This window comes from Paramormyrops kingsleyae, chromosome 9 (assembly GCF_048594095.1).
Source record: "Paramormyrops kingsleyae isolate MSU_618 chromosome 9, PKINGS_0.4, whole genome shotgun sequence".
NCBI classification, from domain to species: domain Eukaryota; kingdom Metazoa; phylum Chordata; class Actinopteri; order Osteoglossiformes; family Mormyridae; genus Paramormyrops; species Paramormyrops kingsleyae.
In genome coordinates this window covers 3,332,757-3,360,396 of record NC_132805.1, presented here as the reverse complement: position 1 = coordinate 3,360,396, position 27,640 = coordinate 3,332,757, and the positions used below count along the sequence as shown (strand labels likewise).

The 27,640-nt window shown below is 42.1% G+C and overlaps 1 protein-coding gene across 5 annotated transcripts in view; it reads left to right on the top strand.

Annotated features, from left to right (window-relative positions):
* crppa (CDP-L-ribitol pyrophosphorylase A) overlaps positions 1–27,133 on the top strand; it is a 28,393-nt gene extending 1,260 nt beyond the window's left edge. Inside the window, exons 2-11 of one of the 5 annotated variants that reach the window (XR_002837012.2) lie at positions 524–800; positions 2,387–2,536; positions 4,349–4,453; positions 4,735–4,780; positions 7,030–7,124; positions 9,686–9,763; positions 9,897–9,989; positions 11,485–11,616; positions 19,156–19,316; positions 23,148–23,501. Coding sequence is in view for 4 of the 5 variants with exons in the window: in XM_023802670.2 (XP_023658438.2) it covers positions 524–800; positions 2,387–2,536; positions 4,349–4,453; positions 4,735–4,780; positions 7,030–7,124; positions 9,686–9,763; positions 9,897–9,989; positions 11,485–11,616; positions 23,148–23,252 (1,081 nt within the window). In the remaining variant the exon portion in view is untranslated. The other 4 variants (XM_023802672.2, XM_072716039.1, XM_023802670.2 and 1 more) reach the window with 4 other exon arrangements.
* Positions 27,134–27,640: the final 507 nt, after the last annotated feature.

Genomic DNA, 27,640 nt, shown 5'->3' with positions numbered 1-27,640 from the left:
CAGTAGTTGTACTGCCAGCGTTATTACATGGATACGTTAGTGTTAATACTCAGCTGTGGGTGAAACGGTCTGTATTTTTCCAACCTCATTTAAATATTGTCCATTATGCAGATTGAAAATTTAACATACCCATACTTACTTCATAATACTGTTTACGCATGAGCCATTTACTGGACCAGAACAACTCGTTTGACCCAAGTTTCCATGTACAGAATGCCAGACCACCAAACCTGCAAATATTCTTATTTTTTCCGGATTATGCAATGTTTGTAGAGTTTTTGTCCAACTTTAAACTTGCATCGTTTATTGCATTTGTACTGTTATAAATAAACATCACGATTTTTATAAGGATAAATAAATGCATAAATAAATCACTGTAATCTCTTTCAAGCATACACAATCTGTTCCCTACAGTGGAATTCTATACAGATATCTGTTGTGATACTTCATCATGTCCTTCACTGTTCAACTTGTAATATTCTGTAATATTGTGTACTATAATGTGCTCTCCCTTTTATTACAGAATATCCTGGATTGAAAACATCGTGGTTGTTGTAGCAAAAGAAAGCCTTCATCTTATGATGGACATCATTCACAAGTTCTGTCACAAGAAGGTAAAGGTGCTTCTTGGTGGATCATCTAGACACCGGTCTATTTTTAATGGACTCCAAGCCTTTGGAGAGATGCCAGATGGAAAGTCACTGAGGAAGCCAAAAGTGGTCATTATCCATGATGCAGTCAGGCCTTTTGTTGAGGAAGATTTCCTTCTTAGGATAACTATTGCTGCTAAGGAACAAGGGGTAAGTCCGTCTTTCTTTAGTTCACCATTTATCCCTGCTTCAACTGTGTAACACATTTTGTCGGTAACAAACGGGGAAAAAACCACAAAAACACTACTTGCCATAGAGATAAGCTTCCTGCATGGCGGGTTTAACATTCTCCAGAGTTTGTGTTCATGAAAGGTGTGGCTTTGTGCTACGTTTAGTTTTGTATAAATCTTTTATTCCTTCTGGGATACCAGACAATATTTTGTTTCCTTAAACAAAATATTTCCCAGTCCTTATTTCAGCAGGGTTGTCGAGACGGATGAAATTGACATGCATGTCACTGAGCATGCAAACAAAAAGCATACCTAAAGACAGACAGTTTCCTGCAGACTGCTTTTGGTTTCCTTTGTAATCCGTCAGGATGACACACAAGCCACTCTTTCAACACAGCAAACGCTTCCTGTTTCTGTGCGGTGGAATTATCGAACAGTCTTGTTCTGGTTAAAAAGAAAAACTTGTGGTTGTAGAACTGAAACATTAGATGTTGCTGCCACATAACTTGGAAATACTTATTTAAGCAGCTGTAATACAAGACTACGTGACTATGACATTGTTTGCTTTATGTAGTAGAAAACACAGTAAATACATGTTTTTGACGTGGATAAGTGTTTTAGAGTTAATTCAATGGTGTAGGTCTTATATCTTAATCTTAGTTCATATCTCTGCCAGTGAATGTAACCAGTAGAAACCTGTAATGGGAGATAACTGGTGTGGCTGCACCCAGTGTTTAAAACAACAACTGCCTGCTATAGCATGCCAAGGGGTTTAAGTAAAGTATTTTTATTTGGCATATATTCCTCCCAAACTCCAAGCCCCTCCATGACCCTGACCAGATTAAGCGATTAGAAGATGGATTGATGGATGGATATTTAATCCATTCTGAATAGACCCTTCAGAAATATATTTTTTATAGTAATCTAGTGGAACAGTCAGTAGATACTTATAGTCTAGTTTTCTTAAGGGGCACCTGGAGAAGCAAGGCATGTGTAACTGGAGTTGACTGGGACAGTTATTGAACAAGGAACCAAAAGGCCAAAGACATGTAGTTTCCTCTTGTTTGTTTCATACAGGACTAAAAACCCGACCGTAGTCTGGAGTTCATTAATGTGTCACTATCCCTGATTGTTCAGGAAACAAGATCTCCATTTTGGACTTCGAGATTAATATGGATCTCAGTGACACGTGAGGCACACACACACAACATGTGTTTGCTCTTATCTTCTATTGAGTATTTAAGCCCTGACTACTTACATGATGGGCAGTTAGCATTAGCATAACACTAAGAATTCTTTGTTTTGTGTAGGTCAGACACTTATTTTGGAGGCTTATATCCTCAAGGGAAACAATGCAGATTCTGTGTATGGAGATGATTAGCTACCGATTATGCAGTTTTGGTTAGTATTAAGTCATACCAGTGACATACATTTGATCTCAGACTGTGTAACGTTTCATTAATAGAAATCAATTGGGAAAATAAGTTTTGATCAATATTGTAACAATGTCAAGAAAATAATTTATTTAAGTTGATCCATTATTCATTTTTTTTTATTATGAATTAGGCGTCTGGAGCTATACGGCCTCTTGTTTCCACGGTAATAGCTACGACGTCAGAAGGCTACATAGACCACTCTCTGGAAAGGGCTAAATACAGAGCAAGCGAGATGCCACAAGGATTTGTATATGACATCATCTACCAGGCTTATCAGCAGGTAAGTGCTTCCTGGAAAGTGCACAGAACTTATGATAAAGGGGTTGCGAGTTCAAAAACGATAGCGCTCTACAAGTGAGCAAATCACCAGGTATCATTATGCCAGGGCGGGTTTTTTTAAGAACCTCAAAGTGCAAACCTTTCAGCAGATATTTGGGCCTGGTGATTTAAAAGAGCAGCGGCAGACTAGAGATTTTTAATAGTTGGCCCATAGGGCAGTTTCATTTGTCTCGTAAATGAAAAGACGGAAAGCTATAAATCATGCAGCAGTTTTTGGTAAGAGGCTTTTATTAAGAAACCAGCTCTGTATTCACTTTGTAATCAGGTCCTTCATGTCACACATGTCAGGAGATTCATATATAAAACACACATAAACCTTGGAAGGTTGTTCCTGTGAGGTCGTCTTTATGAAGTGTGTAAAATGCCTTAACTGATCTAGTACAAAGATTTATGATTTTCTAAATAATTAAAGCATCACACTGCTCTTATATGACATGTTTTATTATACCACACATAATAGCTCACAACCACTGGCCCGACACCCTCCATTGTCCGCGAGATGTGCCGGGACCTGTAGAGTGTGAAGCCCAAGACCTAGCGGGATAGCCGCTATCATTTACGAGACGCCTCGATCATGCTTGCTAGAGTGGCTTTGTTCTGCACAAGGGAATGCCGTATCATTTTCCGATAGCCTCTCAAGTGCTCTACACGTGTGACTGAATTTTTTTTTGTAGAAAAAGAAGACATGAAAAACTATGTTTACCTATACCTAAGCCTGTAGCAAGTTCCAGCTGTTATCTTGAATTATAAGCTTCTAATCACTCAGTAAACTTGCGGGCTTTATGTCCTGTTGGACTGTCATCTCACCTGTTTGCTCTTCCAAGACCCTGCTTGTTGCCTGCTCAGTACTGAATTCCAGCTTTGCTAGATTGTTATTTAGATACCCTTGACTGAAGAGGTCTGGGAGCCCTGTGAGACAGGGAGAAAGTTATGTTTTCCACTGGAATCCAATTTGTCTCAAGTTATTTTTCTTCCTGGCACAAGAGTAGTTTGTATTTCTTGGACGCCGTGTTCGGTCCAAACATCCCTTTGAACGCTGCGGGTGCAAAATTTGCCAGGCAGTTTTAAGGCTGGTGAGATGGCAGTGTTGCTGGGAGAAACTCACTTAGATGTGCGTGGAGAGGGACATGGAGATGAAGCAGAACAGGAGGGAACTAATGGGGTATTGATGTGACTGCTGCTGTCTTCTCAAAGGGGCTGAAAGTATAAGGTAGCCGTCAGTGGAGTGCTTTAGGACACAAAGTCCTGCAGAGTTTTTATGAGTCGCAGATTCAGCCTGTGAAGTGTTGACTTGTATTTTAAGTCTGGTAGCACTCGGGGTCTATAAGACAAAGGGCAAGACACACAATCCTTCCTCCATGTCTTCCAGAGAAAAGGGACCAATGAAAGGTTAAATTACGACCATATATTTCAAATTTCTTGCCTTGTTTCGCTCCAAGTAACAAAGGCCATGAAAATATACATCTCTTGCAACCAGATAAAATATTGACCTCATATTATCTCAGGTAACGTTGTTGGGATCTCATAATCTGTGCAGCTTCTCTTGCGTATGAGGTAACTGCTAGATCAGATTTCCTTTTCAATCGACTGCATTTTTGTCTTTATTCATCTGTGTGAATCTGTTAACCATGTGTACCGTAAATGGGCTTCTGCTAAGATATGAAGCCCCCAGCCCCTTCTATCGCTCATTCTGAATGGCTGTTTGCATCCCTAGTACCTGTGAATGATCCATGAGTATGATTTCCGTCAACAGTGCAGTGAGTCCGACTTTGAGTTTGGGACTGAGTGCCTGCACCTGGCTCTGCAGTACTGTGGCACCAATGCAAAGCTCATCGAAGGTCCCCCTGCTCTGTGGAAGGTGAGGACCATCACCAATGAGAGGCTCAGTATCCTATAGCACAGTGTTTCTAAATCTGGTCCTTGGGAACTCGCAGTCAATCCACATTTTTGCTTCTGGTAGGAGCAAAAACGTGGACTGCCTGTGGGTCCCCAGGGGCCGGATTGGGAAACACTGCAATAGTAAACTATTTGTAGGTTAGACAGTTGATAGGACTTAAGGAGTCAGTGTAGTTAATTTCACCATGGTGTCTGTTTTTCACATCTGTTTTACAGATTTCTAATGACTTTTCTGTTTGACAGGTGACTTACAAGAAAGATCTTTTTGCTGCTGAATCTGTAATTAAAGGTTAGTGTTTTGCGTGTTTGTTTCTGTACCCAGTTTTATTGTCTGTTTAATAAACTGAACAGACTTTAATTGTTATGAAATTACCAGAAGGCTTGGAGCTTCACCTTCTCTTGGCAGGTCGAAATCTATAGATGTGATCAAACTGCTCTTTACAAATAGAGTCCAAATCAGCGGGAGGATTAAAGAAAATGAAGCCTTTGTGTCTTAAGTAAATCGAGCCAATAACCAGTCAGATATTTGTGATGGATAGCCAGGCTCGACAGACTGTCTCATGGCAAGCTTTCACCCAAAACAGTGTCATTGTGAAATAAATGAAGCATGTGCATTTTCTCATCAGAGAAAAGAAGACTTGGCTGTAAATTCTGTAATTTCTCCGTTATTGGTAGACCTGGGTACCGAACTTTGATGCTTTTATGGCACTGACCGAATTGCTCAGATACCAAGTTATCAACTCTCGAAAATGCCTTGTCATTCGGTTCCAGATTTCAATACCCAAGGATTAAGTATCATCAGTGTCCGTTAACATGCAGCAGGCTTGTATCAAGATCTAATAATTTGGTGGTGATCGGTAACGTTACACAAGATAGATAGTATCAGTCAAAAGTTTGGACACGCCAAGCCAGCTACGAAGGAGAGTGAGAGTGATGCACCACGTGATCTGGCCACCTGACCTAAACACAGTAGAAGTGATTTTGGAGGAATTTGACCAGAGAGTGAAAGAACAGTGACCAGACTACCCATCATATACAACGGTATAATTTTTTTTTTAATGATACCCAGCCCTAGTTATTGGTAAATAAAAAAAAATATATATATATAGTATTAGGGACTTAATTTAATATGCATTTTTGTGTCGCTATAGCATAGAAGAGTGTGGCACATTTAGTGCACAAGGCCTCCCTAATCCAGATTAACCCGCCGTGACACTGATTACATTGTCTGAAGCACTGATAATCTTACACAAGCCATATGTCAAACGTAATTTCTGTAAAACTGATGTTTTTCCAAAGCCGTCCTGAAAAATTTGTCATAACTTGACAAGCTGCAGCCTGGTATTCTGAATAAATGTCATCAATTTTTATTTAAAAAAAAACACACACACATTGTGTCAGTCTAATTTTGGATGATCCCTTACTTTGGGTTAGAATTTGATGAGTCATCTAAATCTACCTTTTATGCTTTCTGTGCCATACATAATATTTGTTCACATCTGATTAATTCTGACAGTGTCTTTTTATCTTTGTTTAAATAAAATATAAGCAATTATACAGTTTTGTCATAATTTTAGGACTTTTTCAAAACACTTAAGGAAAAACAAGATAAGAAAAATATCTATTTAGTTTGACAGATGTTATTTTTTGGTAAAATGTTGCGACAGTCTCTGTGAGTGTGGACATTTATTAGGTAGGAGTGTGTCTGTGGTTCTCCAATACAATGAACGCTCTGACCTGCCTTTGACCTTCTCCCTCAGCACGACACCCCCAGAGTCCCTGGTTCTATCTCGTCTTTATGAGCACTTGGTTATGCCCTTGGACTTCGGAGCACAGAAATTCAAATTTATTTCCACAAAGTAGTGGTAGCAGCTGCCTGGTTCAAGATTATTTTCAGGGGTGGGGCAGTTGAAGAGGAAAAATGAGCAAAGTAAAAAATGCCATATTTGCTTAAATTACAACATAATTATGGCTATAATTCGTGCGTATCACTGCAGTACTGGGAACTACAAAAATTGTAGTCGTGTTACATGCATTTTGGAAAGCTGTTGTACTTCCTATAATTGACATCTTTGAGAGCCAATGAAAATGGAGAGGACCTGGAGGGCCAATCTGATTTTGGGAGGGGGGCGGATAGCTTTAAATAGTTGGTTATAATTTTGTAAGAACACTATGTATACTTTTTAACATCCCCATTTGTCAGCGCTAATACAGTGTCAGACTTAGGCCTGTGTGTACATTGTTGTATGCATCTGGAACTTTGCAGTCGAGTTGGCCTATGTTGGGCGACATCACAACACCTCATCTCTGTGTGGCCCTGAGGTACTGAGAACACGGTTGTGTGTATTTTTTCCAGAAAGAGCAGCGACTTTACGCTGGGTCAACAGAAATGCATTATGGCGGTGCCCAAGTTATTAATGGCTACTGATGAAGGCCTGCCATTATCACCTTGGGACCATGTTCAGAGTCATGCACAGCTGATACATGATGATGGGGTGTGAGAATCCTGACGTCCTTCTCCTCCTTCCCTCCTTTCAGACTTCCTGTCCCAGGCCTGTGTTATCACGACTGTCTGTGCAGAGTCAGCAGCGTTGGCTCACAGGTTTCAGAAGAGCCTTGGAGCCAGGAGCATGGTAAGGTGGTGCTGAGAGGAGAGCAGAATGCTCACTCACCCCCACGATTGTCCCCGGTCATTCTGATGGGCCCTGTCCTCCGTCAGGCTCATTTCGTTAGGGACCTTGCCTGGGTGGGCTAGGCAGGGTGGACATCTGCAGCCAGAATTCTAATGGGGCTTGTCTGAGATTGACACACACTCTGCACCTCTCCCTTCCCAGACTGACAAACCCAGATGGGATTCATTTTTGGACTGCCCTTTATGTACATCATAAGAATTAAACGGATCCAGAATCTGTGACAGCGAAGTGCACACGCCCGTTTTGTTCTCGCCCTGGTTTTTTTTTTGTTTTTTGTAGATGACGGTTTTCCAGAGTCGCATCCTTATTTTCCACAGGACCTTCCATGATACTGGGCGGATGTGCTGTTCGTGTTAGCCGGGGGCACTGGAAAGGCTCACGATTTATGTCAAGTTGGCCAACTTACAGCTTGACAGCCAAGCTGGAGCCCTTCGTCAGATTTTGACAAGCAGATTCGCTGCCGGAATCCGAAAGGAGCTTCTGGTTCGTGTCCTGCCTGATTGCAAACAGCTTCTGTGGCATACAGATGCTGGGCTCCGTTGCTTGTGTTCCAGTGCAGACGGATTCTTTCCAGGGCCACGAAGCGAGATCCGTGCAAATCCAGAGCAGAGTGGCACACGTGCAAGGATTAATCCTGAGCATCCTGGGAATTAGAGACCGAAGAAAGATATTTCTATGGAAAAAGAAAAATGAACAGTGTATCTGTGATCTATATGCCTTTGGTGTGCTTTTAATCAAAACTCAATCATGATAGTAACAGTAACCTGCTTTAGGTCAGTCACACAAGGGTGTCTAGTAACTCATAACTCATCCCCAGTTTTTTTTAGAGCTGCTGATTAAGTCACATTATAAAATGTAACGCTTTAGTTGCATAGATGTTCTTGCTCAGACAGAGTAAAGGACAAAGGTGTTAACTAGTGAAAGGGCTTTTTTATGATTGATTGCTGCATCTTCTTATAAGCCAGGAAATATTATGGAATACTGCAGAAACCTTTAATAAATTGTAATGGGATTCCTCACCGGTAAGAGAACCACAAATCGTCTCTCTTTTCATTCGTTTGGACGAACGTCACATGATTACAGCCTTCATACGCCAATATTATTATGGATTTCCTTGTTTCTCCTTTTATACATATAAATGTTCACATTTAAGCAGATACCAAAGCATAAATTTATGCAAGCACTGACTACCAGATGTAAGACTTGTTCAGAATCCAAATGCACTCATTTGTTACACTTGTCTGTAGTTTTTAATATGTTGGCCTGAAAACCAATAGTGATTTACTTGTTTGTCTGGCCTTCCTTGTAGATAACTGGAAGGTCATTTTTGCCCTTAATCTTCTTTCTTTAGTTAAAATTTGTTTTTGTCCACCAATTTTGTGGTGTTTTTTTCCCTCTGTGCAGGGATGTGTTTATTACATTAAACAAGGGGAAGTTTGCTGTAGACACTATGCTGTTGTGGTACGTGCCCTTGTCATCCAGCATGCCCTGAGTTTAATCTAAAACAATATTTCCATATTATCTCTGAGTGAATCAAGAGGCAAGCACACGTGCGTTTAATCAGCGGCAGTCGGAAATGAAATTCGAGAGGAAATCTTTGCAGTATGTGATGGGGAACTGCAGTGATGGTCAGGACAAGTCCACCATTCTCTGTTTTATGCTCCCCCAATCAGCAGAAAGCGTGAGGATAAAACAGGACTTTGATGACAGGAAGAGCACAGAAACTGAGAGCCGTTTGGCCTGAAATCCCGCCAGTCGCGAATTGGACAGGAGGTGAAGATGCGGTCGTGGTCAGAGCTTCCGAACACGGGTTGAACATGAATTTTAAATCCTCTGCAGAAGTCGTGGACTGATTAGCAATACCTACGTCCTATAAGCCGCCTTTAATGCCCCATGTCAGCTGTGGAGTGTGGCTTTGGAAGCAGCACCATATGTTTGCAAAGAAATAAACCGATTTCTTATGTCTTGCTAATGCTAAAGCAGGCTTTAATAAGGCTAGCCTTTAATGATATCATCACATTTTTAACAGTTGGAATTTTTATTATTAAGAGTTTCCGGGCCATTCCATGGCCAGTTATCTTTCCAGAACAATGCAATTCTTTGTGTTTCTCATATCACTTTTTAATACTCCCACTTAATTTTATTTTAACATATCAGTTGCACAATTCCGAGCGTATTCCGGGCTCAAAGCCCGGATGTTTGTGGCCATGTTTATTTCTTTTGTGTTTAGAGACTTTCACGGTGCCAGGAACAGTTATTCATTGAGTGTGTCATGGCTTTATTAGGGAGATTTTTTCGGTAAGTTATGGGCTTGCCACATTTTGTTTAGAAAATAAAAAATATGACAACCCCGAGAGCCAGTGGACGGCCTTCTGACTGACCTGAGGCCTGGCCAGCTTTGCAGGGGAAATGGGGCGGGGAAAAATGGTCTTTAATTGGGGGAGCAGAGCGGTGGAGGCTGGGATGAAATAACTCAAGTAACTTTGTTTTGTGCCTTAAAGCAGGTGGATGTAATATCGGGCTCATTCGGGAACAACCAGCCGTTGGTTTCAAAGACCTGGAATTTCATCCATATCACTGTGAGTTAAAATGAATGTCAGAGACACCCAAATACATATTTCCAGACTTTTACATATAACGTCTTCCCATGATGTAATGTTACGAGGTTAAATTTAATTGTTTTTTCCCTGTGCTTTCTCGTATTTATCAAAGGCGAATATCGCGTGCTTGGCTGAGATCAGCAGGACAGTCAAGACGCTCCACGAGGCGGGCCAAGCCCTCCTTTATCCCGCTGTCCTGATCTTGGTAAGTTCTTGGCTCTAGTAGGGAGCCAGACAATTCTGTGGTGACCCTGAGCATCTGCACTTTCCCTCGACTTTCCGTAGCCCCCCCCCCCCCCCCCTTTGTGGCTTAGCCCCTCTGAGTCTCCTCACCTTGCAGCCTGTGGCGATTCTTGGTATGGGGGTGTAACCATGAGCCAGCGACGCCTGGGGAGTTGGGGGCCCCAGCCCGTAATCGAACGGAGAGCAGCAACCCTGTTGTCCTTGGGGGGAGATGGAGCACGTGTGAGCTGGTGCAGTCTCCGCTCAATCCTGCTTTCCCACCCTATCATTGAACTTCCTTGTGTGGGTTTTTCAAACACCCAACATCTGGTTACAGAAAAGCCGTAATACTTTAGGAAATGGAACCGACTCCCTTTATGATGCTAAATCTCTCATGCATTTTAGCTTTTACCCATCAACTGCTGGCAGTCTCAGCTCTACCTGACTGTAGCTTTGAGGTATGGCTGAATCCTTGTTTATTCCTTCTGCCAACACAGGACTCCTATATCATAAGAAACTCTCTCAGAGAGAAGCTTCAATTTCCAGCTTCTTCTCATGTGGAAAGTCCCCACACAGGTCGGCCCTTGCCCCCCCCCAGTGAGTCCCTCTTAATCGATTTGGCAGATTATGGCCTGGCTAAGCCGTCGGCATAAGTGGGGCCCAGTCCTCTCCTGGGCGAGGGTCCCCACTGGCGTGGGGACATCGCGGCTGGTCCCTTTGAAGTCGCTCTCGGGTCCCCGCCTCGCTGGGGTGGAAGCCTTAGTGCCGTGTGAAATTACCCATGAGCCGCAAGGTTACCCAAAATATACTGGGCTTTATTAAGACGGCTAGGCTGATTTACTCCTGGCCTGAGGACTTCCCTGGCACCTCTCCAGTCCGTAGCACACTGGAAGGAGGGTAGAGGGCGCTCTGAATTACTCACGGAATCGGGCACGTGCGGCCAGCTGGGCTAGCTATGAAATTCTGAGTGGCATCAGATATCCATCGTAATGTCGGAAACTCAGTATTGAGCTCATCGTGTTCTTTTAATCTATTTTCTCTTTACTTAAGATGGTCTTTTTCACACCAAATATGCTTAATTTATAAACCAAGAATTACTGGTTGCTCTTCTTGTACTGAAATTTGTTTCCATTACGTCTATATCACTGTTATCTCTATAGTTTAGTAAATGAAATTATGGTTATAATACTTGGGACTTTTTTGGGGTAAATTTATGGCTTAATGGGGGTTCTTGCACAGTAGTTTGAAAGGTAGCTGTGCTGTTCCTCGACACCTGGAAATCTCTTCCACGTTTGTTTCCCAGACACTTAAAAGCCTGACTGATTTGTGCTTAGTGCATTTTCTGACACCAATCCAGAATATAGGAGGCCTCTGAGCCCTAGTATGTCTAATGAGACATGGATGATATTTCTTGCTCGCTGTGAAGCCTCCTGTATCTCCAAGGTGTTCCTTAGTCCTGCGCCTTGCTGTTTTCATAGGTGCATTTCAGTGTCCTGCCGCATTCCTCCCTGACTGAAAGAATGGGACAGTTGGGTGCCATCAGACATCTGGCAATGGAAGCAAAACACAGGAATATTTTACTTTACGCCATCCTGCTTAATCACAATGAGGTATGCCTCCCACCTCCCAACCCACACCCCCACCTTCCCCCACCTCTCACAATTTTGACTTATTCGTGATCATCAGAATATTAACAGTATGATAGTTAACAGTTGTATAAGCATGTGCATAAGTACTATGGAAGTAAAATCTGTACCGGGAATGATTTGATAGCTATTTTGGGTCTATAGCTAGGATCTTAGAGCCAATTGTTAGGGCCACACTTTTATGTGGCTGACTGAGAATTGGAACTATTCTTTTATCAGTTCCTTCGAAGTGTGCTACTTAAAAAATGATGGCGGGAGCAAGTAAGATTGGAAGGTATTCAGGAGCTTCTGGCCCGTTGGACCACGACCAATCAGTGGGCCTCATAGTTTTACTCAGCTGATAGCAGCAGTGATTTTCTTGTGGCACGTGTCCCCGTCGCATGTCCACAGCGTGCGCTGGAGGCCATGGCATTCATGCAGGTGCCTACAGACGTCTCAGCTGGACGGTTGCCACTGCAGAGCTGAGCCAAATCGATTTACATTTTGACCCTGATGACATTTTGTAATGGTGGCGTTGCTCTAAAAATGAGAAAACTATTACCAGCACAGTCAACTTGCTGTTTCTTTCCAAATATACATATATGTATCGCAATGTATATAACTATGCCTAGAATATATAAATTCTTTTATTACACCAGTTATATAAAACCTGAGCGTATTTGCGGAATGTGTGCCCAGAAGGCAACATGTGGCTTGAATTTTTGAGACATCTATTTACGAGAAGGTTATTCTAAGACCTAAGCATGACAAATAGGCGGCGGTATCACTTGAGAGGAGTATGAAGTTATAAATGAATGGCAAAACTCGCCTCTCAGCCCAGGAATGTCTCCATGGTTTCTTTTGCCATTGCCCTGTCATCTCTGACAGGGCAAGTACGAATTTAATGGCTTAGCTGAGTTACAAATAAGGCGATTTTTCACAGGGTTGGAGAGTCATGCGCGGGTAATTCTTTTTGATGTCCGTGTGTCATGGGCTCTGACTCTTCCTTGCCGGGGCCTGCGACTGAGCGGGATTTCCAGCAGACCCGACTCAAATCGCGCCGTCGGGCAGCAGCTCAGGCTCATTGCTGGGCCTGCATTGGAGTTTCGCTTAACCTGTGCAAACAGGGCATAGCTATACTATTTACCATTTCACTTATTAGGGAAAAAATGGGGGCAGAGGGTTGATGAAGATAAAACGCCTTTCGCCGTGCTAAAGTATAAGTCGCCCTGAGATAGTGGAACGGCAGATAAAGAACCTGAATAAATCATCCCTTATATGTTTACTGTGATAGAGGTAATTTTTCCCAGATGGTCTAATTCAAGCTTTTCCAAACTGTTTCCAGTCCTCCCTGTTGTGAGTTTGACCCCAAGCACACTAAGTCTGCATTAATATGACTTGTAAACTGAGTGTAGAGCACCAGTATTTTAATTTCACTGAGTTGCAGCAGGTATCCGTCTTCTGTGCAGTCTGTGGCATTTCTGCATTTTCTTATATATTTAGTGAATTTCTTTATGTAAATAGTAATGGCTTGGAGTCCTACTGGACGTCAGCTTTTTCGAGTTCTGCTTTCCGTTTAGTTTAGTTAGAGTCGGGCTACATTTTCTAGTTGTTTAAGTTTAAAAAAAAAATCTATTAAATTTTTACGCATTTCTGAGCATTTTCTGAACATGTTGATTTTTTTCCCTCATGTAAAGAGCCATGTGGGTTTTTACAATGAATGTAAAAGAAATGAAAATTGTATGCTGGGAATATAACTAGGTTGTATTGTGGCATGAAAGGAGATCAGAGGACTTAATTGCAATAATAACAGAAAGCTGAATGTTAAAAAGTGGACATAATGTCCGTTTACTGAATGTCTTTATGCTTATTTTGGTATAATGAAATTGCAGAAAGTTAGACTGGAAAATACAGACCAACAAACAGAATAACAAACAGATATCGTTGTTAAAAATGAGTAAGCATATTTATGCAAATAAAGCTTCAGTGTCACGTTTAATTTCATCTTGTATAATGCAAATGGGGTGATTGAGTTTGAGGTCAATCTCCTGCGTATACAAGCTGTCTAAAACAGTCATTTCTGATGCTGAGATTTAGGCATTAAGGGGCAATACTGGGAAAGCAGCTGTCTGTGCCTTCATACAGCCATGGTTATCTGGGTAACACATATATGGCGTGTTAATCTTCGTGAAATGTCACAGCTATGAGAGGAGTGGGGCTCTCTCTGGGACATGTGACAGATTTTGGCTTTCCAGCCTGAGAGGTACGTCATCCTAAAAGTAAAATGTTACATACGTAAAATGTGAGGTAATGGAGTGTACACTTCTTAAGTACCCACCATCTTCGTCTTTCTAAAAACTACTTAATGTTTTTTTTTTTTTCTATATATATATATATATGACTGGACCCTTTCAGTCATGCATGCAGAATAAAAAGGGAGTTTTAAATACTTTCATCCCAGCTGTTAACAATTTCGGAAAATCACGTTGGAGAAGTAGGGCACTTTTTGGACGAGCCGTCTGCCGCTGCCCCGTTTCCATGCGGTTCTCTTGCGTGTTTTAATTCACGCATAGATGACGCGTCCTGATTCCATGCCCGACACCCGTGAGGCGAGGGAAGTAATGAGAGTGCTCTCTGTCCACTCGCTCCAGAGCAGTGGCGGTAAACTGATCCGCTGGGTGTGAAGATGGTGATTTTATCCCCTATCAAAGGTCGCAGCGGCGATAGGAAGTGACATCGGATCCCCCCCGCGCCAGGCCTGGCCGGCCTGTCAGTGGCTGAAAGGGTGTTGTCACGGTGATATATGGACGTCTTAATCCCGGCACTGAGAGCCCTGATGTTTACCCACCCAGCGCTTCCTTCTTGTCAAAAGGCCCAGACGGCGGCTCCTGAACCTGAGACGAGATTAGTTGCCTTAAAAAAAAAGAAAAGGAAGAGAATGAGAGGCCATTTTCTCACCTGCCCTGATAGACCAGCGAGTGGCAGACTGTGAAATAGTACACCAGGGCCTTCACCTTTTTTTGGGGAGGGTTAGTGGCTCCTAGATTTGCACGCTTTGGGGGGGGGGGGGTCACTGGGATGTAGACCCCCCCCCCCCAAAAAAAAAAAACAACAACATAATGCTAAATCTTTTCAAACCAGAAATACTGCAGATGTCCAACCGTGGCTGGGTGATTCCTTGTATGTCCAGGAAGACATTTGTATCTCAGCTTAGCTTCTCTTCAGTTTAACATTCCTCAATTAACAGAGTCACCAGAGCAGAATCCCTACTGTGGAGAATAGCGAAGCACTGGCTTTCCAGAATTAACGTGCTTTATTAACTAACGTTGCCCTTTGGAAAATGCGTGATTCCTCTTGACCAATTTTACTGTGATACGGAGAAGTGAAGTTTAAGAGCTTCGGTTTTTATAACATTTATTTATTTGTCTGTTTGTTTACTGTGCTATGTGTTTGAGGTGGTTGTGACCCCAGGTTAAATCCTGAACCATGTTCACATATCTATGCTGACAACAGCATTGACGGGTACCGTACAGCTCAGCGCTTAACGGGTAAAGCGAAGAGCAGCTAGCGTTAAGCGCTGAGACCGTATGCTAAATGTTTTCTCAGTTACTCCAGTTGCATCTCCAGTGAGGTTGACACTTTTGGCTGCTCTAGTTAGCGATGGATGTTAAAATATTTTTGTGTGATTCTCATAATTTATTGCCCTGTCACACAACTAGACCGATTTGTATGCTCTCACATTTTTGTATTTTTAAAAATGTGTTTTAATTCCCTATGACTGCATCAGTTATTTTGGTCTCCTTCTGTACTCTGTGCTTTAGGTCAGGTATCGGGAATTAGACTTGGTCTTTTCACCGAGAATGGTGCAGGTGTTTTATTGGTATGTATGTGTCTAACAAATCTAACAAGTCTAAGCCATAACTTTTTTAGTTTTTGGCTTCTTTAGTCTCACATTTTATTTTTTCATGTGTACTGATTGAGTTATAGGAGGAAGGAATGAAGAAACAGTCAATGAATCTATATGCAGTTTATCCATATCATAGCTACATATGATTTTTGATGTTGCTTCGACCACCCACTGAATTTGAGTTTAGGATTTCTAAGCCTTTATAATCCTCTGGAAGACACAATGGTCTTGGGATTAGGCCTCAGTCTGCGTTTTATTATTAGAAACGTTCACCTTTTGGAATACGGAGATCCTTTCTACGCTCGCCCGAGACCTTAGCGCGCTTAACGATGGAAACAGGCTCGGCTTGTTAAGCTTCGTTACGCTGGGATCAGTTTAAAGCTTCTGGCGTGCTCAGGCTAGGGGGTGCGTGCTGCCCGGGTTGCCCCGCTGCCAGCAGGAGACGTTTTGCCCGATATTTGGGTCTCACTTCTGCCAAGGGAGGGAGTGTGGCAGCCTCAACAGGCCTCGTCCGATAATGCCCCGCTTGAACGGCCTTGGTCTTCCTGACAGACAGGCACGTCCTTGGCTGTTGTTTAGTCTGCAGAATTGTTTTGAAAGGGCTGCAAAAAAAAAAAAAAACACTCGCGCAACCAGTTTCGTATACTTGGCCGCATAGCTATTTTAGAAATCAGAGCCGCCGCAGGCGAAAACCAGGTACTCAGGAGCGGATGGGATGCTGAATTTACAGGGTCAAGTCCAGGGCGAGGCACAGAAAAATATATCCCTGGGCGAAATGCTGTGTTTAACTTTCAACCTTCTGCCATTTATTATTTAAAGAAAAGTTTAATGTTAACGCTAATTTAGCTGACGTTTCTAATCAAGAAGCTTTCATAATCAAGCTGCACTACAGCTTGCAGGGTGTGACGTCTGTTCCTCCAAATATTAAAGGTATTTAGAAAGAACTTGTAGCTATTGTTTGTTTATATATCTGAATCCCGACAGCGACAGAAACCTGCAGCAATTGAAACTATTGGACTATCTTCCATGGAAAAGCCAGCTACTCTTATTGTTTTGTGGAAGTAGAGTTCGTGCGGGATTGTAGGTCAGGCGTGCGAAAAAAAAAAAAAAAAGTACGACCAGGGTCATACTTTACACCTCAAGCTTGCCTGTTTGGATAAGCAGCCGGAAACCCTGTAGATACTGTATTTGTCAGGATGCAAAAGCGGAAACACCGCAGAAGTCACCTTTTAAAGCGCTTTTTCATCGTACCTTGACTGGGTTTATGTGGAAAGAATGAACCCGGAGTCTGTGGCCCCGTGCAGCCGCGACATCTGAATAGCCGTGCCAGAGAGAGCGAAGCGGCAGCTCCCAGGCACACAAAAGCTAGCGGGATAAAGCGCATGCAGGGATTATCCACCCTCAAACAATATACGCTCCTTTCAGATGAAGTGAGGCGGAATGCGAATGACAAGGTAATCAGAAATACAGACTTCCAGGCACCGCGATTCCAGCTAAATGTTTTTTCCTGAAGAAATAACTTGTCCAAAGAGCTCATCAAAGTATTTGCCTCCTGATTAGTTATTACAGGGCTGCGTTTGTGAGGGACAGTGCTGATGATTCATTATTTTTCTTCTAGGACAGTGTTGGCCTTCCGTTACTCTCGTATCGCTTTCACGCTGGCCCCCTCTTGTTCGAAATGACGTTCTTTGTCATCCTGGAGCACAGGTTCCCCCCCCCCCCCCCTGTCCTGCTGTTCCACTCTGCCTTCTTTCAAACAGTTCTCCTGGGTGGGGTTACACCACAGCAAAGTATTCTGGTGGATTATGCCTCATATCAAGTCTCTGGGGCTGACAGTAATTAGACCCGATATTTTCATGGTTTACCTCCCAGCAACGACTGGCTGAATGAGTGAATAGTGAGTTGAGGGTTACTGGGGCGGGGGAGGATGGCACAAGGGACCCCCCCCCCCATTCCAGTTTTTTGGCATGCGAGGACAGATTGACTGTCAGATTGAGAAACACAATACCTTTTAAACAGGACAATTAGATCTCTCAGGGTCCTTCACGGATGAGCTTTCGTCTCGTTAGACCACGTTTCCTGACATTTGTTCTCATGTTATAGCTGAATTGCTACACCCTTGAACGTGGTTCATACTATAAGACCATCACAGTGACGCTTATAACACCTGGCTGCCCCTTGAGTGTTTCCTGCAGTCCATGTGACCAAGTCAATCCACTTGAATTTGGAAACTGTCAGCCAGCAATTACGTCGCTCCCCCTTTGGTGATGTTCAGAATTGACCCGTTTGCTCTAAGAGGAGCTTGCAAACAATTTGGAAGGGATTAAAATGAATTGTTGTGACAGTAAGAGTAATGGGGGTCGTGAAATGAGTGTGTAGAGCAGCTGTGCTCTCTGTCCTATTTACTCAACCTGTTTAATTCTGAAGGGTCTCTCCAGTGGTCTGGGGTATCTGCTGCTAAATGTGTTCCATGTGCTGGCTTTTCTGGGAACTCACTCTCACCTGGCTGAAACTCAACAAGGGTGAAAAAACAGCCTGGTTGGGGGAATCTCGGCTCACCGTCGCGGCGTCCCTGCAGCCGAGCACCCGGGAGGTGAAAATGAAACACACTGCATCGTTACCCCACCCCCCCCGCCAGCTGAAGAGATACAGCTACACTCCCCAGGCATACGTTGAGTGCATAAGCTCCGTGGTGGTTCGCTGTTGACAGTCAGTACCTGTTAACCGCCTGCTACTTCGTTTGTCTCAGACTGGGACACACACAGAGCCACGCAGCAACCACTGAACCCCCACAGAGATGTGTGGATCAAATTAAAATGAATTTAAGAAAAAATCTTTATAAGCAGTTTTGGAATGATCTGCCTGTGACATAGTGATCTCCCAGAAATTCAATAGATGTTTTTTTTTTACCATGGTTTGTGCTCCTGGGTCACAGCTGATTTAGCATGGCGTTTATATGTGTGTGTGTGTGTGTGTGTGTATGTGTGTAGTTACGAGGAGCCCCAAGAAAGAGATATTTTTAGATGGAGACTTTACCTCGTGTGCCGATTCCATTGTCATGACAACGGTCTGCTTCTCGCAAGTCTCGACTTATGCGACAACAGCTTAATCAGAACCATATTTTCACACACTCTTTATTTATAAAACAGTTCGGCCAGGCCAGTTGGCCATCCCATTGAGCGGGAATATGAAAATACATAAGCGCTTTTGAATGTTAGAACACATGTCTTGGTCGCACATTACAGGGAATAAACAATTTATATGGCTGAAAAAAAATGATTGGCGGGTTCAATGTTTATAGGCATAAAAGTAATTAAATGGAAAGTTTGCATAAACTATGAAATACTCAATATTTGTTCATTTTTAAATAGCTGCCCATCGGATTTTGTATCCTGGGGGTTGTTGGACTGCGGACAAGTGCAGCACAAGGCAGAGAGACACACAGAGGTGCTTGCGTGATTTACAACTAATTCATTAGAACTATGTTGATAGATGGGTAGATGGATGGGTAGATGGATGGATGGATGGTTGGATGCTTTCTTAATCACAAAAGAAATTCCAGGTTTGAATGATACATCCAGTTTTTGAGAAAATCTGTATTGTGTTTTTTTTGAAAGTGGCTGAATTCACATGACATGCTGCTTTGGGATGGACAAACAAGATAAGCATGAGGGAGAAATGAGGTGAAATGAACGTGGCTGGAAGGATAGGAAGGACTGAGAAGGTTCACTGCCGTCACCTGTGATGCTGCTGTGTGAGGAACGGCCACATTTACGTGGTAATCGCTTTAAAAGAAATCATTTATTACAGAATATTTTTAAATGAAGGTTGAGTTCCAGTTGGTGTTTTAGCTAGACCTTGTATTTAAATTTTAAATGTTGTACGTTTTTCTCTTAGAGATTTTTTTCAGCGTTAATTATATGAGTATTGTAAGTACAACCTGGAACTGTCGAAGTATGATGTGGCAATTAGCACAAGGAGTTGAATCAGGTGTGTTAAATGAGGGTAAACCAAAAACTCTGCAGGTCTCCGGCCCCCCAGGACTGATCTAAGGGTGTTTGTTAACTGCGTGGCGCAGTCAGGTTTGAATGCCAGAACATTTGTTCTCGCCGTCTTCCATTGTGGTTCCGTTCTGAGGGTACACAGAGCCGTGTGTGAACTTTGTTAAACCGCTTGTGCATGTTTAACTCATCTAGTACAGCTTGGAAAAGCTACTGAGATTTAGTGGAAACTGTCTAATTCCCTTGTTATTACAGCTGACTGGCCAGTAGAGGTAAAAGAGAATTAAAATCCCAGATTGCTTTTTGGTAAAAACGCTCCATGCACCCGTAACAATGGCCCAGGCCAACTCATTAGTATTAATGTTTATGCTCCTTTATGCCCCCTTTTATTATTGGATTAGTGGGCCATCTTCAGTGTGAGTTTGGGTGCCAACTGTAAACTGTAGCAGTTTAGCAATTCTCTGTTGGATTTTCTCTCGTATATAAAATCATGTCTACAAGATGTTAGGATCAGTATGATGAAGATGCATGATTAACGTTTGAGTGAAGATGGTAGAGTCCAGTCCACGTCTGAAAGTCTGGGGAATTCTATAGCAGGATTCGGTAGGACCTCACCAGTCAGTCCTTTTGTTAAAGTATAAATTCCTTTAAAGATGCATTGTCTTGAATCTTTGTTATTAAGTCACAAAGATATTAAGGTAAATGTTCATTTTGTTAAATGGTTACAAGTGACTGCTTTTGCAGGTGAGGTGATGGTGATCTGGAACCCGTCACATAAGGTAGTATGAGGTGTGAGGCCTGACAAATGCTGGATAGGTTATCAGTCAGTCACAGGGTATTCAGAAAGGCTCACACTCATTCATGGCAAATTAGGGTCACCGGTTCACTTGTGCAGAATGTCTTCGGATTGAGGCGATTTGGCTGCCTTTAAAAGTTTCCTCTATGAGTTTCTGATAGTCAGATCACTTTTTCCCTGTTGTGCACAATTGTGAATTTTCAGTATTTGGCATGATATTTTAAGAATTTCCTGAAACAAAACATATAAAGAGATAAAATGATTGCCTTTTTTTGCACATCAACTGCAAAGACAACTATTCCAAGTCCAGACTATTTCTGTTACAATTGTGGCGCGCAAATAATTGCAAATAATCAAATAGTCAGGTAAACATAAGCAAACAAAGGCATTTTAGAGCTCTTATTTTCCATGCAAACACACCAATTTTATTTTGTTACGTTGTCTGGCAGATACAGTGTGTAGATACACCCTGTCTTCCCCTTAATCACATCTAAAGCCACCCACTTTGAAGAACTGCTGTACACAGAATTCTCACAAACCCAGACAAAGTGGGAACAGGATTTGGTCTCTGAGCTTGGGGATGTTAGCCATTCCTGAAGAAGAACACAATATTTGTTTTCATGCCCTGTTGTCTTTGTCATGAATTGCTTTGTTTACAATGGATCCTGAAAGACTAAAGTCTAATATTTCAATTTCGTGCAAAATTTATATGGAAATGCTGAACATTTCCATTTCAGCCTACAGTAATGTATGCCATGTTATGAAGCATAGATTGGAGTTCATTGATTATATCATTTAGTGGAAGTTCTAATATAAAGGGTATTGTACACTTAACCATGACACTCATGTCAAGGTATCTTTCATTTAGAAGCATTTGGCTGGATTCTTTTATTAGATATTGACATACAGTAATGGCGTGATATAAAGTCTCATGGATATTGAGCAAATGTCAGAATGAGGGGCATGCAAAAGTATCAGGCCGAACATTCTGTTGACTATTCGCAGATGTCCTGGCCCTCGTACTCAATGAATGTGTTTATGATGCGTTTTATACAGGAAACCTTTTCTTCTTTGATGTCTGAAAATCAGGATCAAACATAAATAAAGAAACACAGGAAATGCCGAAATTACGGATTTTGGAGATACAATATTTGTAGCTGCGTTTCTTTAATCAATAAATGATTGCCGGATCTGCGGGCAGATTTTTTGATTAAAAAAAAAAAAAAAAAAACCTTGAAGGAAAATGTGTGACATAATAGTGGATGTTAAATGTTTCTTATTAAGCATGATTTTTGGGATATTGGCCAGTATGTCCGGTGTCCACTTCTGCTGCTCCACTTCCACGTAGGTGACGTTTGAGATAAGAGTGACACAACATATTGTAACGTGGGATGCCAGAGTCGATGGAAGTTGCTGGTGGACTGCTTTTGATTTTCTAAGCTCATGACAAGCAGACTGATTGTAACTGACAGAGAACCACTAGCTTTTAAAAGCATACAGAATAAATAAAAGTAATCAAAGGCAAAACTTGAAGAGAGAACAGGAAAAGACTGACTAATCTAAATAATACAGGAGAGAAAAATAATAAAAAATATTTCCAGGGCAAGAAAATTGAGACAAATGGCACAAAACAACCACAAAAGTAGTGCTCGTCTTCTAATGATATTTCTTTAGAACATAATTCTGTATTTCATTAAAAGCAAAGTCTTTAATGTCTAATTTGTGGTTATGAGATATTTAAAATATCATGCACTGTGAACTTTAAAGAATGCCATACTGTAGCTCTGTAATTTTACAACCTAAAACAATCTTTAATTTAACAAAAAACACTTTTAAGCACAACGCTATAATTTGGTCAGTCTGCCCCCCAGAAATCCATCAATAATTGCTTTCATCTGTAGATTGATCTTGCTATCAAATAACACAGGCACGAAGATCCCCAAGTTCCCCAAATGCTCGATAGGATTTTTGAAAGTCAGATGTTTCCGTTCACCCTGTTATGTTTTGTGTGCCTTTGACGGACATATTGTGTCGAATGGCGCAAAGAAAATAAGTGGTTTTCCTTGAAAAGAACAATAGTCTTGTCTGGGCATGTCTGACTCTGGAACTAGTTGCAACTTGTTGTCCGTATTTAAGTTTTTGTGTAATGGAAGAAGTTATAAATTAGCCAGAATGATCATAAACTGGGCAATGAACAGTTTGAGGGCCACCCTTTATGGTAATGTAGTAGTGATTCTACAGAGTCACTTTCCTTTAAATTACTTCGGCGTATACAGAAAGGTGCATTGCCTGGAGCAGCATTCCATCCAGCCAGCGTTATGTCATGTATCCGCCAGCCTCCAGCATCAGATGGGTCACAATGTCCCTTCTCACCACACTCCGCTTCACACTAAAGACTCGTCAGCACATCTGTTTCCTGACTTTAGACACCGACAGCACAGTCTGCAAGTATGGTGGAAAAATCAGAGGAAAGGTAGAAGTATTAGAGAACAGTAAAATGAAAGCTCCGGGGGCGAATGGTTCACAGCGCTATAATTAGGGAAGATATATTGTGTGCAGGTAGGAGGGGGTGTGTAACAGGGTAGCAACAGGGGGCACATTTACGGGCCCAGTGTGTATCTGAAGTGTGACTAGACCATAATTTGTAGTTATAGGTCCTGTTCCACGAAAAAAATAAATAAATGTCTGTCAGCAGGCTTGAGGCATTACCAGGAAGTGAGACAGTGAGGGTGCCGGGGGCCGTGTGTCGCCAGGTGCTGGCAGTGTGCAGTGTGCAGTGTGCAGTGTGCAGTGTGTTATTTCTGTGTATCAGAATGCGGAGCAGTGGGAGGAGACCGTGGAGAGCGCGTCCGAGATCACGACGGCCCTCGTCAAGGATAGGAACCCCGCCCTGGCAGGACAGCTCCTGGTGGCCTGAGGAGCGGAGACCTTCCAGACGAGGCCTTCATGAACGCCGCTGTTTCGCCATTCTGCTCGGCAAACCTTGAAATAAGCATGATTGAGATCTGTCGTCGTTGCACTGCCTCACCTGCACATCAGTTAGGAGCGTTTGAAAGATCCCGGCAGTTTACGTTGCTGTGTTTTAACTTTAATGTAAATGCTACTTTAGGGGACATGTTATTACAATTTTAATATGAAATTTGTATCATTAAATGGGTGCACTTCACATTGACAGCCTTTGTGTCATCATTATGTTGATTTCTGTTAAGTGTCTTCAAAGGTTTAATCCATATTTGAGTGTTAAGCTCTAATTAAAATTACCAGTTCATTTGCTTATATCTTTGATACTATACTGTTAAGTCCCTGTTAAGGACAGTTTGGGTCTTTAAGATGACATCACATATTTGGGGGTGTGCTTTTAACCATCTAAATTAAAAAAAATCTTTTTTCCCTGAACTCAGGAGGATATGTGCATGACTTCAGGAGTTTGCAGAGAGCAGGTAGTTCCTGAGCGGAAGGTAACTGAGTGTTATGCTGTCACGCTCCGCTTGGGAAAGCCTCCTTTGCTTCACAGTCATCCTCATCCTTTTATTTCTTCTGAATAAAGCAGTAATTCAGTCGTGAATTGAAATATTTATCCTACCTTTATCCCAATAGCCATGTACCTCTGTGATGGGAAATGCCCCCCTTATGGGAATTATATAAATGTAAATTGGTCATTTTCTAAAGAATGATCTTTGCAATCGGGATCTGAAGCCTGAGGATAACATTTAATTACAGTTTGAAGTACTTGAGCTGTTGATGACACAGCCATCATGCATATTACTGTTGTTCAGGACAAGGGGCCTCTGTAACAGTGACCATGCCTGCCTGTCTGTCTGTCTATCTATCTATCTATCTGAAAATCATAGGATAGATAGATAGATAGATAGATAGATAGATAGATAGATAGATCACAACTATACAGAATATAACATAATATAATTCAACGTTTTCCAATTGTTACCTGCTTCTTACCTTACTGTGCAAGGTACAATACTTAGTCTTAAAGAATTGTTTTTATTCTGTTGTTAAAGCAGTCAAAGGCTGCCGTTATGCATTTTGTATGAATCTTTACGTTAAATGGATTTACGTGTTGCATCGTACTGACATCTGGTGGCTAAAAGTATAACTACATTTGATGTGGCCCTTATTTTCCACTAGGGGCATTGTTTCTGCACTCTTAAGATATTTTCCATTGTACGAGCACGATGAAAGGTACTTAGGAATTATTTTATTTTCACATACCCCATCTTGCTCTCCATGAGAGAGACAGCTCAGGGTCAGCCAGCGTGCTGTGCTGTAGCAGCTGGGGTTAACGGCCTTGCTTCTGGGAGACACAGTGATGTGATTACTCTGCTGGCTGCGGGATTGGAACCCACAACCTTCCGGACACAGGCAAAGAGCCCTGTGGTAATATCTTTGTTCTGCTATGGAAGAATATGTCATTTCTATATATTTTTGAACAGCTGTCACTTTCACTGTCCAAGACAGAAGTAGTTGAGGCTGGATTTCAGCAATATCCATTTAGGGGGGAATACCTAACTTCAGGTTATGATCTAATTTTGCTCTCGCATGTTTCAGTGCAGGAAGTAGTTTACATTTGGGCGCATTTGTGCCGGTGCATGTTAATAGTCCACTTGCTGCCTCTTGCTACACAGTTTCATAGATCCCTCGAGGGTGAATCCATTACCGTTCTAATCTGTTATGTCTCAGTGATGCTGGCTTTCCGTTTTCCTGCGGTCCGTAGCCCTGACAACCACACTTCATAACCGTCACTGTTTCTGTTGCGTTACCAGCTCTGATGAAAACAGCACCCATGGAATGCTTGGATGCATGTCTGCAGCCCCTGGACCTTGAGGAATCGCTTTCAAGGCCTAACCACAGATTCATAATTAATTACGGACTTGGTTTTTTTCCTTCCCCAGGAGCCCCGGTGGTCCAGCCAGCGTGCCTGGTAATGAACTCTCCCCCCAGCATCCATCCCCACCCCCCCCACATGCCGACTTCCTGCAGATTTATAAAAAGAATGGCAAGGAGAAGAATAACGCAAGAGCGAAGAAACTTGTGTGCTTTGTCTTCCTGGTTACAGAATGAAAACAAACACGGCAGCATGTGCCAGAGCAGCCCGAGTGAAAGGGACAAAACACAGGAAGTCTTATCAGCAGAGTGGGAGGCCCATTCCTGCAATTCTATGTGGTCACATGGGCAGAGAGCTTCTGATGATGTCATCCTGCCAAGTTTCAAACTATAGTGACGGAAAATCACACCTTATCATAAACAGAGAGTATTTTAAAGCACAGTCAAGTCTTTGGCTGGCCTAGAGCTCCACCTAAAAGTATTTTGTAGGACAGTACAAATGGGAGGAAACCAATTGGAACAGAGAACAGGAAACAGAAAGTGTGTTCTACACATGCCTCTACTGAATACCAAAACATATCCATTCTGGAAAACATGATGCCATATATTGGTTCTCTATACTCCTGTCAACATGATGTCTGTGAAATGAATTTCTCAGTGAGGGCGACTGGCTTCGTCCGGCGTGTTTCACCACCGAACCCACCAAACTTGTTTTTTTTCCCCTGTCTTTTCCTTTTTGTAGTTTCCCATTTCACCACCCCCCCCCCCACCCTGATTTAGTCATCTCTAATTCTGTAACAGGCTCAACTGTCTCTAATGCCCCCCCCCCACTGCCCAAACGCAAGGCAGAAAAGTTACCCCTTTGATCTGCTCCCCACCTGGCTGGTTGCTGCCCTCTTGACTGCCTGTAGAGGGCAGCAGAATGCAGATGGCTGCTGAGGCATCAATCAAGGTGCCCAGGTGCGGATGAACTATCCCTGTCAAGGCCAAGTGGAGCCCAATAACATTTTGCTGTTGCAGAAATACATAGTTTGTGATGATATGGCATGCTTTGCATCTAGAACACAGTGCTGGCTGTTGTACTGCCACCTAGTGTTGTTGAGTAAAGATCATGCAAGTCAAACTGGTTAACCATCCCGATAAAAAAGTGCTCATGGATAAGGGATGGATCTGTGGATTTATATGTTAGATGCATATTCCATCAGTGTTTTCAAAAACATATTTAAAATGCATAGTGGAAATGTAATACATGTAATACAAAGCGGAATACATATGAAAAACAAACTAATACCTTAAAAAGCTTTGCCACTGTTTCATATTTCATGTGAAATTTATTATAAATGCATATTTATTGATAGATGTTTTAAAGCAAAGGAATGCCATTGTAATTTTCTAAAACATCTGCATATACCATCTTCCCTGGATGGATTTGCGCATGCAAATGCACCACACATTACAAAATAGGCATAATGATAATATAATACTGCCAATAATAATAATATAATCCATCCATCTTCCATAACCACTTATCTTGTGCAGGGTTGTGGTGAAAATAATGTAATAACATGATGCAACACAAATTTAGAGATGTCTCCACTGTGGCTTGGTGAACATGTGTCTTTGTGTTGCTGTTTCCCTTAGAGGGAGTTTCACTACAGAGGAGGGAGGATCTTCCTCTAATGTGGTGAGGATGGTATTCCATGGGTAACGAAGAGTTCGTGCCTGGCCCTGATTACGCTTCCTTGTGGGACCATCCATGATGCGCTGGCTGCAATTATAGCGTCAATCAGAGCCACTCGCAACACATGTAAACAGGATCTTTCATTGTTGAGGCCACAACACCATGGTTTCAGGCTTGGTTGATACACACAAAGACCACAAGTATTACTTTGACTAACTCTACATGAAGACAAAAAAAACAACATAAGACAACAGGCAATGCATTTGTCTCAATCCATATCTGACATCACAGAAACTTAATTAAATTAAAATTTTAATTTAAAAAGGGCTACTTTCTATGTTTGTTAACTTGCAACAACCATATACAGTATGTACATGTTATGCTCCCCAAAAAACATACAGAAACATATAGTAGAAGGACAAAATAATAAACACACCTAACAGTATATCCATATCAAAGAGGGCCACCTTTTGCTTTGACAACAGAGTCAATCCTTCTTGGAATTCTTTGAGGTTAACTTCTGCACGGTAGAATTAGCCATAAAGGTTCAATGATGTTTAGATCCTGTGATTGTGGAGGCCACTGAAGGCATTCCAGTTCATCCTGGTCTTCAGGAAACTCCTGAATTTATTTAGCAGTGTTTCTTAGGGACATTATCATCTTGGAGTATAGGAACATGATTAGTGTATGCATGATAGCGCACACCTAGTCATGAAAAATGGCCTCATACTCTTTGGCTGTTATATAACCATGCAAGTAAATCATCTGACCTAATGACTCTCATC